Source organism: Schistocerca serialis, chromosome 1, assembly GCF_023864345.2.
Source record: "Schistocerca serialis cubense isolate TAMUIC-IGC-003099 chromosome 1, iqSchSeri2.2, whole genome shotgun sequence".
NCBI lineage: Eukaryota > Metazoa > Arthropoda > Insecta > Orthoptera > Acrididae > Schistocerca > Schistocerca serialis.
Genome location: NC_064638.1, coordinates 841,277,137 through 841,291,184, shown reverse-complemented (window position 1 = coordinate 841,291,184; position 14,048 = coordinate 841,277,137). Strand labels below are relative to the sequence as shown.

The 14,048-nt window shown below is 41.5% G+C and overlaps 1 protein-coding gene across 1 annotated transcript in view; it reads left to right on the top strand.

Annotated features, from left to right (window-relative positions):
• LOC126439053 (fibrillin-2-like) overlaps positions 1 to 14,048 on the top strand; it is a 194,513-nt gene that overhangs the window by 138,869 nt on the left and 41,596 nt on the right. Inside the window, exons 14-19 of the mRNA XM_050090553.1 lie at positions 452 to 572; positions 4,856 to 4,992; positions 13,003 to 13,142; positions 13,234 to 13,336; positions 13,724 to 13,749; positions 13,837 to 13,917. Coding sequence (XP_049946510.1) covers positions 452 to 572; positions 4,856 to 4,992; positions 13,003 to 13,142; positions 13,234 to 13,336; positions 13,724 to 13,749; positions 13,837 to 13,917 — 608 coding nt within the window. The remainder of the gene's footprint in view (positions 1 to 451; positions 573 to 4,855; positions 4,993 to 13,002; positions 13,143 to 13,233; positions 13,337 to 13,723; positions 13,750 to 13,836; positions 13,918 to 14,048) is intronic.

The following is a 14,048-nucleotide window of genomic DNA, read 5'->3' as shown; positions in this document are numbered from 1 at the left end:
TTAACAACATGAAGTTTGAAACTTCCTGGTACATTAAAACTGTGTGCCGGACCGAGACTCGAACTCGGGACCCTTGCCTTTCGCGGGGAAGTGCTCTACCAGGAGAGCTTCTGTGAAGTTTGCAAGGTGGGAGACGAGGTACTGGTAGAAATAAAGCTGTGAGGAGGGAGCGTGAGTCGTGCTTCGGTAGCTCAGTTGGTAGAGCACTTGCCCGCGAAAGGCAAAGGTCCCGAGTGTCGTTCGAAGTTGCAATGGTATAATGAAAGATTGTATTTGTGTTGATATTTTATTTCTTTGTGCTAGAGTTGACACCTTATACGTAGTTGTTGTAGACAATACGTAGAAAATAATTTGAGTGGCTATCATTATTAATAGGGACTCATACAGCTTTTGACATTTTTCTTTTGTGTACAATAATTGCCAGTAAAATACGAAAATCTTTGTTCCACAGCTTCTGACGCACCAGCTCCTTTCATTCAGTGCCAAAATGACGTCAGAATTGACTTACCTCCAAATGAGAGCTCTGTCCGTGTTCGTATTCAGCAGCCGAAATCTAACATGGACTGGTGGAGGTGAGTCTATGTTCCTTGTCAATATTTTATATTCTTGTGCAGAAGTAATCAGTACAGTACGGCTCTTTAAGTAACAAGTACTTCTTCTTTTTTTGTTTATGTCAAACATTTTATTCTGTTTTTAATTTATTTAAAAATAAACATTATAATTTAGTTCATGTGTCAGTTAGATGATTATAGTCCTTTCTGTAGTACGTTTTCCATCATTGTCTTATCCTGAGAGTAAGATTTGTAATACTTTACGTTAAGTTCAACATTATTTCGTAAATTGATGCTAGAGAACTGATTCGTAATATCCAGTCTGTGCAATATCTTTTTGACCATCAGTGTTTCATACTATTGACTTTGAATATGAAATTAATATTTCCTTCCTATTAAATGTCTTTAAACTTTTATCATTACCTCTCTCGTGAGTAATACAACAACTGCGGAACGATAAGAGCACGTAATATTTCAAGCCAGAGGTCGGTACAAGACTGTCTGAAGTTACATTTATTGAACTTGTAGTAAGAAAGGGTTTCACGTTTCACCCAGTTTGGTGTATTTTAATGACATATCTGTTATAATTTCATCTAACACCCAAAATCTGCAAGGAATGTTTCCGTCCTCGAGCAGTAGACTCTATTCAGCAGTCCGCATTTCCTGGTCTAGTGGCAAGCGTTGCTGCCTCTGAATCATGGGGTCTCGGTTTCGATTACCGGCCGTGTGTGGTATTTTCTCTACTTGGAGACTGGGTGTTTGTGTTGCCTTCATCATTTCATCATCATTAGGGAAAGTAGAGAGACTGGACAGTGAAACGATTGGCAATATGTACGGGCGCTGATAACCGTGCAGCTGAGCGCTCCACAAATCGGATATCATCAACATCATTATTCAGCAGTATTGGCACTTGTATCAGTTTGTGCACTGCGAGTAGTTTATGACACCAGTCATTTTGAAAGTGAGTAGCACTTATTTAGGTTGTATTTATTGGTGTTATTATAAATACCGTTATTATAAATACAAAACCAGAAAGGGATAATCCAAAAGTAGGTGTAATAATTAATAATGAAATAGGAATGTCCGTAAGTTACTACGAACAGCACATGCTGAACGCACTATCGTTAACCACGACGGCCACGAAGCCAACGCCTAACTCAGTAGTATAATTTGTATGCCATACGGCTTCGCAGTTTATGAAGAGACTGAAAGAATGTATGACGAAATAAAAGCAATCATTGACGTAATTAGCAAAGAGGAAAATTTAGTTGTGGTTGAGGGCTGAAATTCGATGGCAGGAAAATGAAGGAGAAGTACCAAGAGTATATGGACTAGGGTAAAGGAATGCGAACCCACAGAGCGTAGCTTAATCAGAGCAGACAAGTGGTCTAAAAATCATGTAAGAAGGCTGTATACATGCAAGAGCCCTAGAAGGTTTCAGACAGAGATTTGGAGACCAGGTTTTAAAATGGAAGACGTGGCCAAGGAGCAGATGTGGACAGTTACCATAATCTATTGATTATGAACTGTAAGGTAATAATTAACAAGTTGCAGCAAAGTAAGAAATTAAGGAGACGGAAACTAGATAAGGATGAAAGAAACGATGTTACTGAGACTTTTTTAGGGAGAGTAAGGGAACATTTGAAAATGGGGAGGGGAATAGACTAGATGAGTAGGAGACGGATAAATAGCCGACCGGGGTGACCGAGTGGTTTTAGGTGCTACAGTCTGTAACCGCGCGACCACCACGGTCGCAGGTTCGAATCCTGCCTCGGGCATGGGTGTCTGTGATGTCCTTAGGTTAGTTAGGTTTAAGTAGTTCTAAGTTCTAGGGGACTGATGAACTCAGAAGTTAAGTCCCATAGTGCTCAGATCCATTTGAACGGATAAATAGCTTTGAGAGGTGAAATAGTGAAGGCAGCGCAAGATCAGACAGGTCAAACGACAAGGCCTAATACATGTTCTTTGATAACACAGGAAAAAGTACAAAAATGCAGAAAATGAAACACGAGAAAGGGAATACAGATGTGGTGGTGGTGGTTAGTGTTTAACGTCCCGTCGACAACGAGGTCATTAGAGACGGAGCTCATGCTCGGGTTAGGGAAGGATTGAGAAGGAAATCGGCCGTGCCCTTTCAAAGGAACCATCCCGGCATTTGCCTGAAGCGATTTAGGGAAATCACGGAAAACCTGAATCAGGATGGCTGGAGACGGGATTGAACCGTCGTCCTTCCGAATGCGAGTCCAGTGTGCTAACCACTGCGCCACCTCGCTCGGTACAGATGTCTAAAAATGAGGCTTGTTGAAAGTGAAAAATGTCTACATGACAAATGCCAAGGGTCTAGAAGCATGTATAACTAGGGGTAAGATGGATACCGCTTACAGGAACGTTAAAGAGACCTTTGGAAGGAACTGAAGCAACTGTATGAACACGTAGAGCTCAGATGATAAGTCAGTGCTAAGCAAAGAACGGAAGTCTGGAAGGTGGAAGGAATATGCAGAAGTGTTCTTCAAGGGAATTAAACTAAAGGCAATGTTATAGGAAGGGAAGAGGATAGAAACAAAACATAATTTTGATAGACTTTCGATGTTAACATCACACGCTGTTCTTCTTTTTTTGTTTTAATGACTACTATACATTTGCATTTCAATGGTGTGAACATCGAGGCCGTACTCTTTAGTGGTTTTCTTACTTCGCTATCCGAGCGACAAAATTGTTTAATTTAATGTCAGTTTCGATTTTGTTTTAATTTTTGTCTCTTTTCCAATCAGCAGAAACTATAGTAACTTGGTACAAACTTTACTCTGTACTTTGACTTTGATATGTCCGTTCCACGAAACACTTCATGCACATATAAAAGGTGAAATTTAAGTACAAGCTATTCTCCATCCTAATCGTCAGGCTTTAGTTAATGAAAACAAAAAATCTTTTATTGCATGTAAGTACTTACTCTAATAACATTTAGCTTACTACGATCGTATCATATTTGACAATAAAGCAAATTCGGTGAAATACTTTTCGAAGTATAATTATTAGAACGTACAGTCAGCAAAATGTCGGCAGCTTTAATAGAACCAGACTTCAGAATCTCTTTTCACAGTAAACATCAATGAATATAAAGACAATGTTCTAGTGTTTTCTTCTTGACGTCATTAAAAATAAAGATGGTTTGTGTATGTTTTGAATTACTAGGCGTTCAGTAGACAACGCTAACTAAAAGCATTGTTCGGATTATCATTACTTCTTTACTCACCACCTCGATCTTTCGCTAGTAAAAAACGGAGTATGAGGGCTATTTTTATTTCAAGGTCCGATTGGTCGCTAAATTAAAACAGCAGTGAACAAGAAAAAAATTTTTTGCGACATTTAGTTACACATTCGAGGTACGTAGTTGTCGCTCCGACTACAACATTTGTCGTTGCCTTTTGCCAACTTCCAAATACTCTCGTCACAGACAGCTGCCGCCTATGGTATTCGCCAATTCCCTACGCTGCTTTGTAGCTCCCTGTCTGTGCCGACATGCTGTCTCCATAGCTGCGAGCAGAGGGTTGAAAATCAGAGAGAGCCAAGTTGCGAGTTTTAAGGTGGGTGATCAAACACTGCAGGAACGTCTTTGTTGCAGCTGCTGTGTGGGGCCGAGCGTTATCATGAAGAAGGGCAAGCATGATGTCAACATTCCTCTTCGCTTGTTCTGAATAGCCCATTGGATAGGATTCTCTCGACTCAGCCTATCTACTCGCTGAACAAGATCATCGGTTGTCACTCGCTTCCTTTCCTGACCGCCTGCATCAGTCGTGCTTCAAAGTTCCTGCATCAATGCCGCAGTTTTATGTCACACAGGGCAACTATGTTATGTGGGCTGGATAAAATCAGGCGGAGCAACACGGCATGAAGAAATCGAATTACAGCACCCAATTTACACTTGGCTTAAGACTATTTTTCAAGGTATTCTTGGTTGTTCACTGTGCACTCAGAACTGGAAAGAGTGACGTGACGCAATCGACGTTCGTAATACAGACAGTGCGCAACACTTCTGCACAAAGATTCATCGGAGGTTGAAAACAAAATAGCCCTCGTATTTTGCTATCTACATTGAATCATTTTCATGAGCAGGACATAACATGTGTTCATATTTTATGGGTCCCACCTCTTCTCACTTAATGTAATATAATTATGTTTTCGATAGGAATCGAAGAATAAAACGAAAATTTGTTTTGAATCTTTTTTCCTTACACTATGCATGTACTGTAATCCAGTTCTCTCAAAGCACAGGACATTAAAGGCTCTTATGTGGTTCCCTGCAGGTACATTGATTCTGTGCCTCCTTGGGGCAAGCAGCTGGAGACGCAGCTGGGTCCTGGCACCTCAGAGGTAACGTTCATCGCCAGAAATCCAATGGACAACACAACAGCGAGCTGCACCGTCAAGATACACGTCCAAGGTGAGTACCTGTGTGAACCCGATGCGTTTATCACTGCAGGAGTCTTCTGAACAAAGTCGCCAAGCGCTACATTCGACAGACATTTTGACCAGACACTGATTCCACCAAAGCCGCTTATACCAACTGAGAGACAGAATTAGGCATTGAATTTAGAAATGCGTCACAAGTGAATAACAAAAAGGATGCTTCCGCGAGTACACTGTGGGTTTCCAGTTGATAAGTTTTATCTTGTACGTTAATGACAGGTACGCATTCCCTTTTCAAAGGCGAAGAATTTGTCGCCTACATATATGTTCCCGCGTTAAGATATCGGCAACAGCACTCTTGACAGTTGTGATGGTCAGTTAAATAAATAAGGCAGCTTCGAATTATTTTATGCAGGTCTTTAATGATTTCACGCGTAAAATTTGGCAAAAATTCTCTTGCCAGTCATGTGGCGTTTTCATTCCAGCAGACCAACTCAGAGAGTTTATTTTCTGTTCGTCATGTCTTCTTCATTTTCTTAGTAAATCTCCCATTCAAAGGGAACTCATTACGTAAGTTTCTTACTCCCGAGATTATGACATTTTTATGTTCCTGTAGAGCAGATAGTGGAATCGAGATCTGACCAATGAAGCAATTAAATCCCGCGGTTATTGAATCATCGGGTTATCTCTTAGAGTCAATAAAACAGGGTAGCACAAAATGCTTAATTTCCTCACCTAAATTGATAGTGCTGGCTATAGCTGAATCCTCGGTTCACTTCAGGTAGCATTTATTAAGAGGATTTTCCAGATTTGGAATTTGCCTTATGAACAGGGTAGATCTCCCAAAAAGATTTCCTGTAAGCGGAGGATTTTAATTTGTTGTCAGACATGTACGTATGCACATTTCTAGCCTAGATGTTCCGATTGTGACGGTTGTAGAAAGGACTTCTTACCCGAAACATTTTGTTGCAGTTGTGCCAAGTACACAGATTTTTCTGAAACCGCACGATCACAAACCGAAGTTGACTACAATTTAGGAATAATCTAGTTTTCAATTGATTACTTACTTGTGTGTTGCATAGGCTGATTCGGTTTCTCATTCGAGTTAAAAGGTTTGTAATGACCATTAACAAGCTCCTCAACCGAGGAAGAAGTAGAACTTGTATTAAGTAAGCTAAACTATGTGCTTCTTTATGATGACGAAGATTTTTCATTTGCATTTTTTACGTTTCGCAAGTGGTATGAAAAATGTGGTTCGTAAAGTAAGTAAATGAATAAGAAAAAACAACAAGGTAAGCCAATAAATTCCTTAAACGAATCAGATTAGTAAAGAATAAAACCTGTAGTCGAGGGTGCTTTATAATGGCTCTTTCAATCTCTCTGTTGCATGTCCTCCATTTCTTTGGAACAACTACATACACTGTACTTCCCAAATAAACATTCGAAACAGATACAATCATGGCACGAACAATATCTGCCGGCCGGTGTGTCCGAGCGGTTCTAGGTGCTCCAGTTTGGAACTGTGCAACCGCTACGGTCGCAGGTTCGAATCTTGCCTCGGGCATGGCTGTGTATGATGTCCTTAGTTAGGTTTAAGTAGTTCTGAATCTAGGGGACTGATGACCTCAGATGTTAATTCCCATTGTGCCCAGAGCCATTTTTGAACTAAGAATATCTAATGAATCCAATATTCGCACAATTACATCGTCCCCTGCGAAGATTCGGCAGAAAACAGACTTGGTTTACACTTCAAAATTTTTTTTTTCGGGAATTAATTGTGACGCATACCACGTATACGATACCATTGCCTGATAAATCGGCGCTGAAAGTTGATAATGAATTATGCAGTGAATCGTTATAGTATCCGTGCAGTTGTGCAATTTCTGCTGGACGAAGCGGACTGTAATTCTGAAGCCTCAAATTAAAGTTGTTGGTGATCAAAATATATGTTACATGGCTAGCACATAGGTGTGCTGTTTGACGGTATTACTTCCACCGTGCAAGTTGGTTGTCGCTCGTCTGTTGTATAAACATGCTGTCGCACATGACGATGTTACTTCGTCTACCCCAGGAATGCAATGTCGGGTAAAATGTGTTACCAGCAGCGTACGGTTTTAAAATATTCTTAATATAAGTTTCTTAAATTGACGTAAACATTTTTAACGAGTCGATAAATGAATGTCCTCTTCTAGAGCAAATTCATCATTGGTTCCTTATATGAACAGGATCGCTTTTGGCAACATTTTTGCAGACACTCTTTTGGGATACTGCGCTGTGTACAGTAGTTTACTTTATGTACAGTAGAGTAGAAATTAAATGGGGAAAGCTCATATTTTACAAGGAATCGATGTTGGAAAGGGAATAACATAGGTTAAGGGTAGGAATCGGTTAACCATAGAACAGGATGCTCGGATACAGGGATCCTTGAACAGTAAGCCACTGAGCCCTTTCACTGAATATTTATTTTGACCATCTCACCACATTAAAATTGCAAACATTGGTACTTGAAGAATCATCCAACTGGACGTTGAGAACATACCCTCCAACTGGGTAAAGGCTTATGACCTCAGATGTACAAATAATAATTCGGGGGCACATTTTTAGTAAACTGGTGTCTGCTCTGTCAATTTGGCCGAAGTACAACTTTCGACAGCTACTTGTGTCGCCCGTCTGTGTGTCTTACGTCATTAAAATAAACTAAGTTAATCACACAAGGATCGACACTACCGCCCACTCAGCCGAGCAAATGGGTGCAACTGACAGTATAATGAAAAATAAATAAGAAAATCACGACCACATTGGTTAACAGTTCAACCAAAAAACTAGAATAAAATTTAATACTGACAGGGCGCACGCTGAACCTAAATCTTCGCCGAGCGCCACGTGCAAGACGAAGCCCAAAACTCCCCGCATTACCTATGTTCCACGGCCTCCTTAATACCTCTCACCAGTACACCCACAGCCAAACAATGCCAACCTCTCCACCGTCCTCCCACCCTCACCGCAGTGATCTCAAAGTTGACCTTGAGATCACGGATGAGGAAGTAGCACCCGAAATGAACAACCACCCGAATTTAGAAGTCTGAAAAAACATTCGGATCAATAACGACCTTGGCTTCACTCGTCTCGTCCGTGTCTTCTCAGAATCTGCCGCCACCAAAGACCTTCTCCTTAAGAGCGAGCCCGGATATACCGCCACCGCCACAAGGCAGATGGTAGAAAATCCTATCTGCCGTCGTATCACTGCCAAATCTGTCTTTGTTGCAATGATCAGCTGACAGCGGATTGTAAAAACTCACCTACATGTCCACACTGCAGAGCCTCCCATTTACTTAAACAGTGCCCTAACCTAGCATCTCTTCCTACCTGTAACACTTGCAATGTCTCCTGTCACACCTGTTCTGTGAAGTGCAAGCTTAAGCCGCAACCTACCAAACCTGAGGTCACTATCCCAATCTGCCCCAATGGACTCTCACTCACTCCAACAATTCACTCCATCAAGTTCTGACACCTGGAGATAGTATTAAATTTATTACAAACCTCCAAAGCGCCTGTCTATTCAAATGTCCATACACACTCCAACAAATTTCCCTTGCTGCACAATCCATCTTCCATTTCAACATTGAAGTTACATATTCCCACAACCAGGTACATCTTCACCTTTCTGGACGCCCTTGTCTAAACCTCATCAGACCTGACCCACACAAACCAATATTATCAGTTATAATGGCAAGACAGCACTACAAAATCGTTTACCACAACACCCGCTCCCTCCCCAACAATAAACTCTTTTTAATCGATATCCTGTCCCAACACAACGTCCTTACCTTTATCCTCCAATACTACCACACTAGCTGAACATCTCCCTAAATACTGCAACACAAAGATGACCCCCTTCCCACATCAAGAGGTGGAGTTGCAATTTGCCACCACAAGAACATCTCTATACAATACTCCCTACACAAAATTCCTACCAAACACCTTATCCTTACCCTCTTTTTCCGACCCCTAACCATTACTTGTGCAACAATCTACATCCATCTCTTATGACTTCCTCGCTCACATAGATCATACATTTTCCACCTATAATATTGCTGCTGATGTCAACATCCATAAATTCCTCCACAGAACTTCAATGATGGCGTCAATTTTCAGATCCCCAGCAAGTGATGTTGTACCCATCCCACACCACATACATCCTGAAAGGAACACCTCCCTTGATGCCATCATAGCATCTCCCAAACTTCTTGGATGTCTCACTGCAGAAGTCCTCAATTTGATTGGAATTGACCACCTTCCTGTATTTCTCTTATTTTTCTACACACAATACCACCTCCATGCATCCCATTCCAATCTCCATCCCAGAATTACCCAAGAATTCTAACAAACCAACTGTAATGCCTATTGTGGATCCATAGAAACCCGGAACGGAAGCCAACACTGGACAGTCCATCAGCTTCTGATATCCCCCATGCCACATCCTTCCTGCAGCTGACCTTGTCAGATATATTTTCATCCACATTCCTACCGAGACCATATATCCTAACTGATCCTTTCACCCCCCTCCCCACACCCCCCCCCCCCCCTCCCTTGGCCAAGCCCAACTACTTCTCCAAGAGTCTCATCGCAAGTATTGCTTTTTCTTGCAGACTTGTGACCGAGATAAACTCACAAGCCACCAGCGAATATTATCATATCAGAAATTTAATAAATGCGAAGAAACGCTGGCAATGGCACCAGACATGTCTCAACACCACACTCCTCATTAACTCTTGCAAGTACTGGATATCATCCATCAACGCATTGTTAACAACCTATTAGTTCACTACCCACTGCTCCACAATAACCATCCCTTACCTGACAACCTGAGCAAAGCTAACCATTGTGCATTCTACCTCTCTGACATCTTTTCCATCCCTGATGACCCAAATTTTGATTAGCCACTTTTCCCTACCATCTGCTAACATGCAACTATCGCTGCCCTGCCCCTGGATTCCAACTTCTAGTATTTGAACAATAACTACAGACAATGTTAAATACACCAACGACAGCACACGACATAAAACGAGTACTCCACAAAAAATGTAACAGTTTCCCCAGCCATGACTGCATTACTTATCAATATCTTAAAGCATGCCCCCTCTCCTTTTGAGCCACCCTTACAAGCATTTACACCATTACCCTCTCCACTGGTTACTGTCTTCAACAGTGGAAAAAGCCGAAATCCCGCTTTCCCTCAAACCCCAGGAACCTGTTATTGACGCCTCCTCTTACTTGCCCCATCTGCCTTATCAAATTGTTTAGGAAGTTCTTTGAATCCATCCTCCCCCAAGGTAACCAACTCCTGAACTAACACCACCTCCTTCACGCCAACCAGTGTGGCTTCCATGTCTACTTCTCGTCTGATGACCAGTCCCTGCACCTGGCACATCTCCTACCCCACCAACAAAATTCTTATATTAACTCCTCATTGTTTGGATTCACAATCATATAATATTTCTTAAAAGACATCATAGTCGCCGTTGACTGTATAAAATATTTGTTGTTACTATTGCAATTTCGGCCTTATGGACATTTTCAAGTAAACTGCAACTTTTGATGTCTTTTAAGAAAAATTCTTATAAATCAGCTTTTTTGGTCACCCTCGGCCTAAGGAAAGCCTACAACCATGTATGGCATGCTGGTCTCCGTTTAAACTCCAGACCAACCCACATCAATTAAATATGTCCACCTTACTGAATCCTTTCGATCTACTCCCCCTCCTTTGCCACTATTAACAATACCAACTGCTGCAGATTGCCCCCAGGCTCTAAACCCTCATCTCTCTTTTATGTCCTCTACAATACTGATATGCCAAAACCAAACCCTCAGTCCACCTCATTCAGTATGCTGATGTCTCCGCATTCCCTGCCATCTTCCGTATGCTCCGTATATCCCAACCATCTCTCCGAATGCACCTCAATCAGTTCACCTCCTTCTGTAACTAAGGGCTAGATCAACCTCTCCAAAACTCAAGCAATATTTATAGGATGAACCACGCACAATTTCCACCTCCATGGCCTCTACCTTACCATTTATGACTATTCTATCCATTTAACTAACACACTGAAATATCTTGGACTAGCCTTCAACCAGCAACAAATGTGGAAAACTCACCCACTAACCAACCAACAAAACCTGTCAATAGACAGAAAATGGTTCAAATGGCTCTGAGCACTATGGGACTTAACTGCTGAGGTCATTAGTCCAATACAACTTAGAACTAGTTAAACCTAACTAACCTAAGGACATCACAAACATCCATGCCCGAGGCAGGATTCGAACCTGCGACCGTAGCGGTCTTGCGGTTCGAGACTGCAGCGCCTTTAACCACACGGCCACTTCGGCCGGCGTCAATAGAAAAAAACTACTAAGAGGTGGAACTTGTGGATTACACCCTTCCACTATTCTCCACATCTACAAAACCCTGATCTGATTCATCCTCCTATGCCGATGTAGCATGGATCTTTGCCCCATCAATGTTCTATAAGTCATTCCAAGTCATCAAAAACAATGTTCTCGATACCACTTTTAGCTTCCATTTACCTTCTTCCACATGGATTCTCTACCATGTTAGCGAATTCTCACCCTCCTCACCCACATAGAACACCTCCACATCTCCTATAGTATCCTGTAGTATCCAAAGTAGTTCAGTGGGTGCACACTGGACTCTGAATACTAGATTCCAATAAACCCATTGTCTCCCCTCTGATCACCAACACTGGTATGCTACTGAACCTTCTCAAACACATCCATCGATCCCAGCATCTATACCCACCCCACATCCTATCTCAATGCGGCTTTAATTAGCTCCCTCTCCCAGACACTGAGATCTATCCCGGTAGTTATCCCTCCTACCAACTTTAACTCTTCTCCGCCTATCCAACTCCACATGAGAGCTCCTCTCTCCTCATCCTTTTCTACACGTCCTTAGGCCTTTCCTCTCGTAACCATTACCCTCCCCACACACCACGCAATTTCTCACTCTCTGTCTTTCCCACTGTCTTTGTGTTTGCTTTGAAGCAGCGTATTGATGTGACTGGAGGCATCACGCTATTTACATGCGAATAATGGAGAGGGTGAGCATTAAGTGTAAAAGAACTATCCCGAACAGGTGAATAACGTCTCTGAACACTATCGAACAGCGCCTCCTTCAAGAATTTTACCCCGGAGCCACTGAGAACCGGTAAGTAACAACGAAGGATGAACACACACTCACACATACACACGCGAAGGTGATAAGTCTGGTGTGCATCTCAGAAACAGCAGGTAATACTGGTTATAAACAACGGTTGGTATTTGAATTTATTGGAACAGTTTTGTGATCCGAATCACATCATATTTTGAAATATATGATAACGAGAATGCACAATGACGAAATATCTTATTCTTAGAAGCTATGCAAAACGCAAGGAAGGAAGATTAGGGTTCCACGTCGTTTTGATGACGAGGTCTACAGAGGCGGAGCAGAAGATCGAGATGGAAGCATGAGGAACCAAGTTGGCCGTGACATTTCAGAGGAATCAACCCACCAACCACCATAAGAGATTTAGGAAAATCACAAGTAAAACTTGAATCTGGATGACGGGGTTTTTAAGCAACATCCTCCGAAAGTCCAGCGTCTTACCTCTGCGCTATCTCGCTGAACGAGACTAACAGACCCCATAATACCATTTCAGTTGCTATATAAGCATATTTAGACGTGGTCGCACAGCGGAAGATTTCCCCTAAAGTGGTTCTGTCTGCAGACAAGGTCGGTAGTATACAAATATACCCCGAATCATGACTGAAGACAGGTTCATTAAGATTTGTGTGATTTTTGAGACAAGCATCCAGTACAAAAGGATACGTAGTGATAGGAATGAAGTTCTGAAGATTCATTTCACTTTCTACTAACCGCCCTTGCAAGACATTCTCAGAAATCACAGAGGATCACCTCACTGCTAGTATCTGAAATACCACCGACTGCAGAAAATTTCTAATTAGCGCTGATGCACTGTTGCAGACTTGGAGAGCCCAGTTGTGAGGACCTGTCCCCAGTCTTTCGATGTATTTCTGCGGCCTGGAGAGCTATACAGGGCTGTTTCATGGGTAGAACCAGAGTTTGAAGACAACGTCGGAATTGAAAACATATATAGATCTAAGGTAAGTTTCGTGGGCTTTCTCATCTACTGTTATCCACATTTATGAAAGAAGCACAGAAATGACTGACTCATTTTAATTGATGAATTTTCAGAGTTCAGGAGAGAAGTTCTCAAAGGGCTTACATCAAATTAATTACGTGGCAACGGATGCTGCTGGAAACAAAGCCAAGTGTCACTTCTCCATACATGTGAAAGGTACGTACGCTCAATGTTCAGAGCGCTTTTACCAATAGTTCTTGTCTATCTTTACTGTTCGAGAGAGATCTGAGGAAAAGTAAGTTGATTAAAGAATATGGGACGTGCAACACAAACTTACTTAGTACTCAGAATGATTGTCCGTTTCAACAGCAAAGACAGGCCTCGACATCAACAAGAGGCATACGATGTAGCATCTCTGTAATATGTGATAGAAAATGTACGTGTAGAATTATAGTGTTCCTACAAACGGATAGTAATTCTATAATTCTTCTAAAATCCTTTTTTTCCTTTTGATTCATTTGCTTTTAAATTATAAGATCAAAATGTGCTCCTACATTAACCTTTTTAAAACCATATTCTCAATTGATTCTTCCTCATTTCCAGGTGACGAGATCAATAAACCAACTCACGTAAGTTATTAAAGATTTCTGCTGTTATGTATTTATGGCATAGATATTTTTCTAAGAGTCACTCAGAGAATTTTCTATTTTCTTCAGAGATTACGTCCACCGTACAAAAAGACGGTGATATGTCCCGGGAAGACGACAACTAAGAAAATATATACAATTCATTATCCCGTAAGTACTCTGTAAAAGTACGAGTTCTTTTCCATATTTTATTATTCCTATGTATGTTACTAACCTGGTGTTCGTTAGTAGAAACATTTAACGAATTAATAAAGGAAGTAAAGAAAGATACATAAACACGG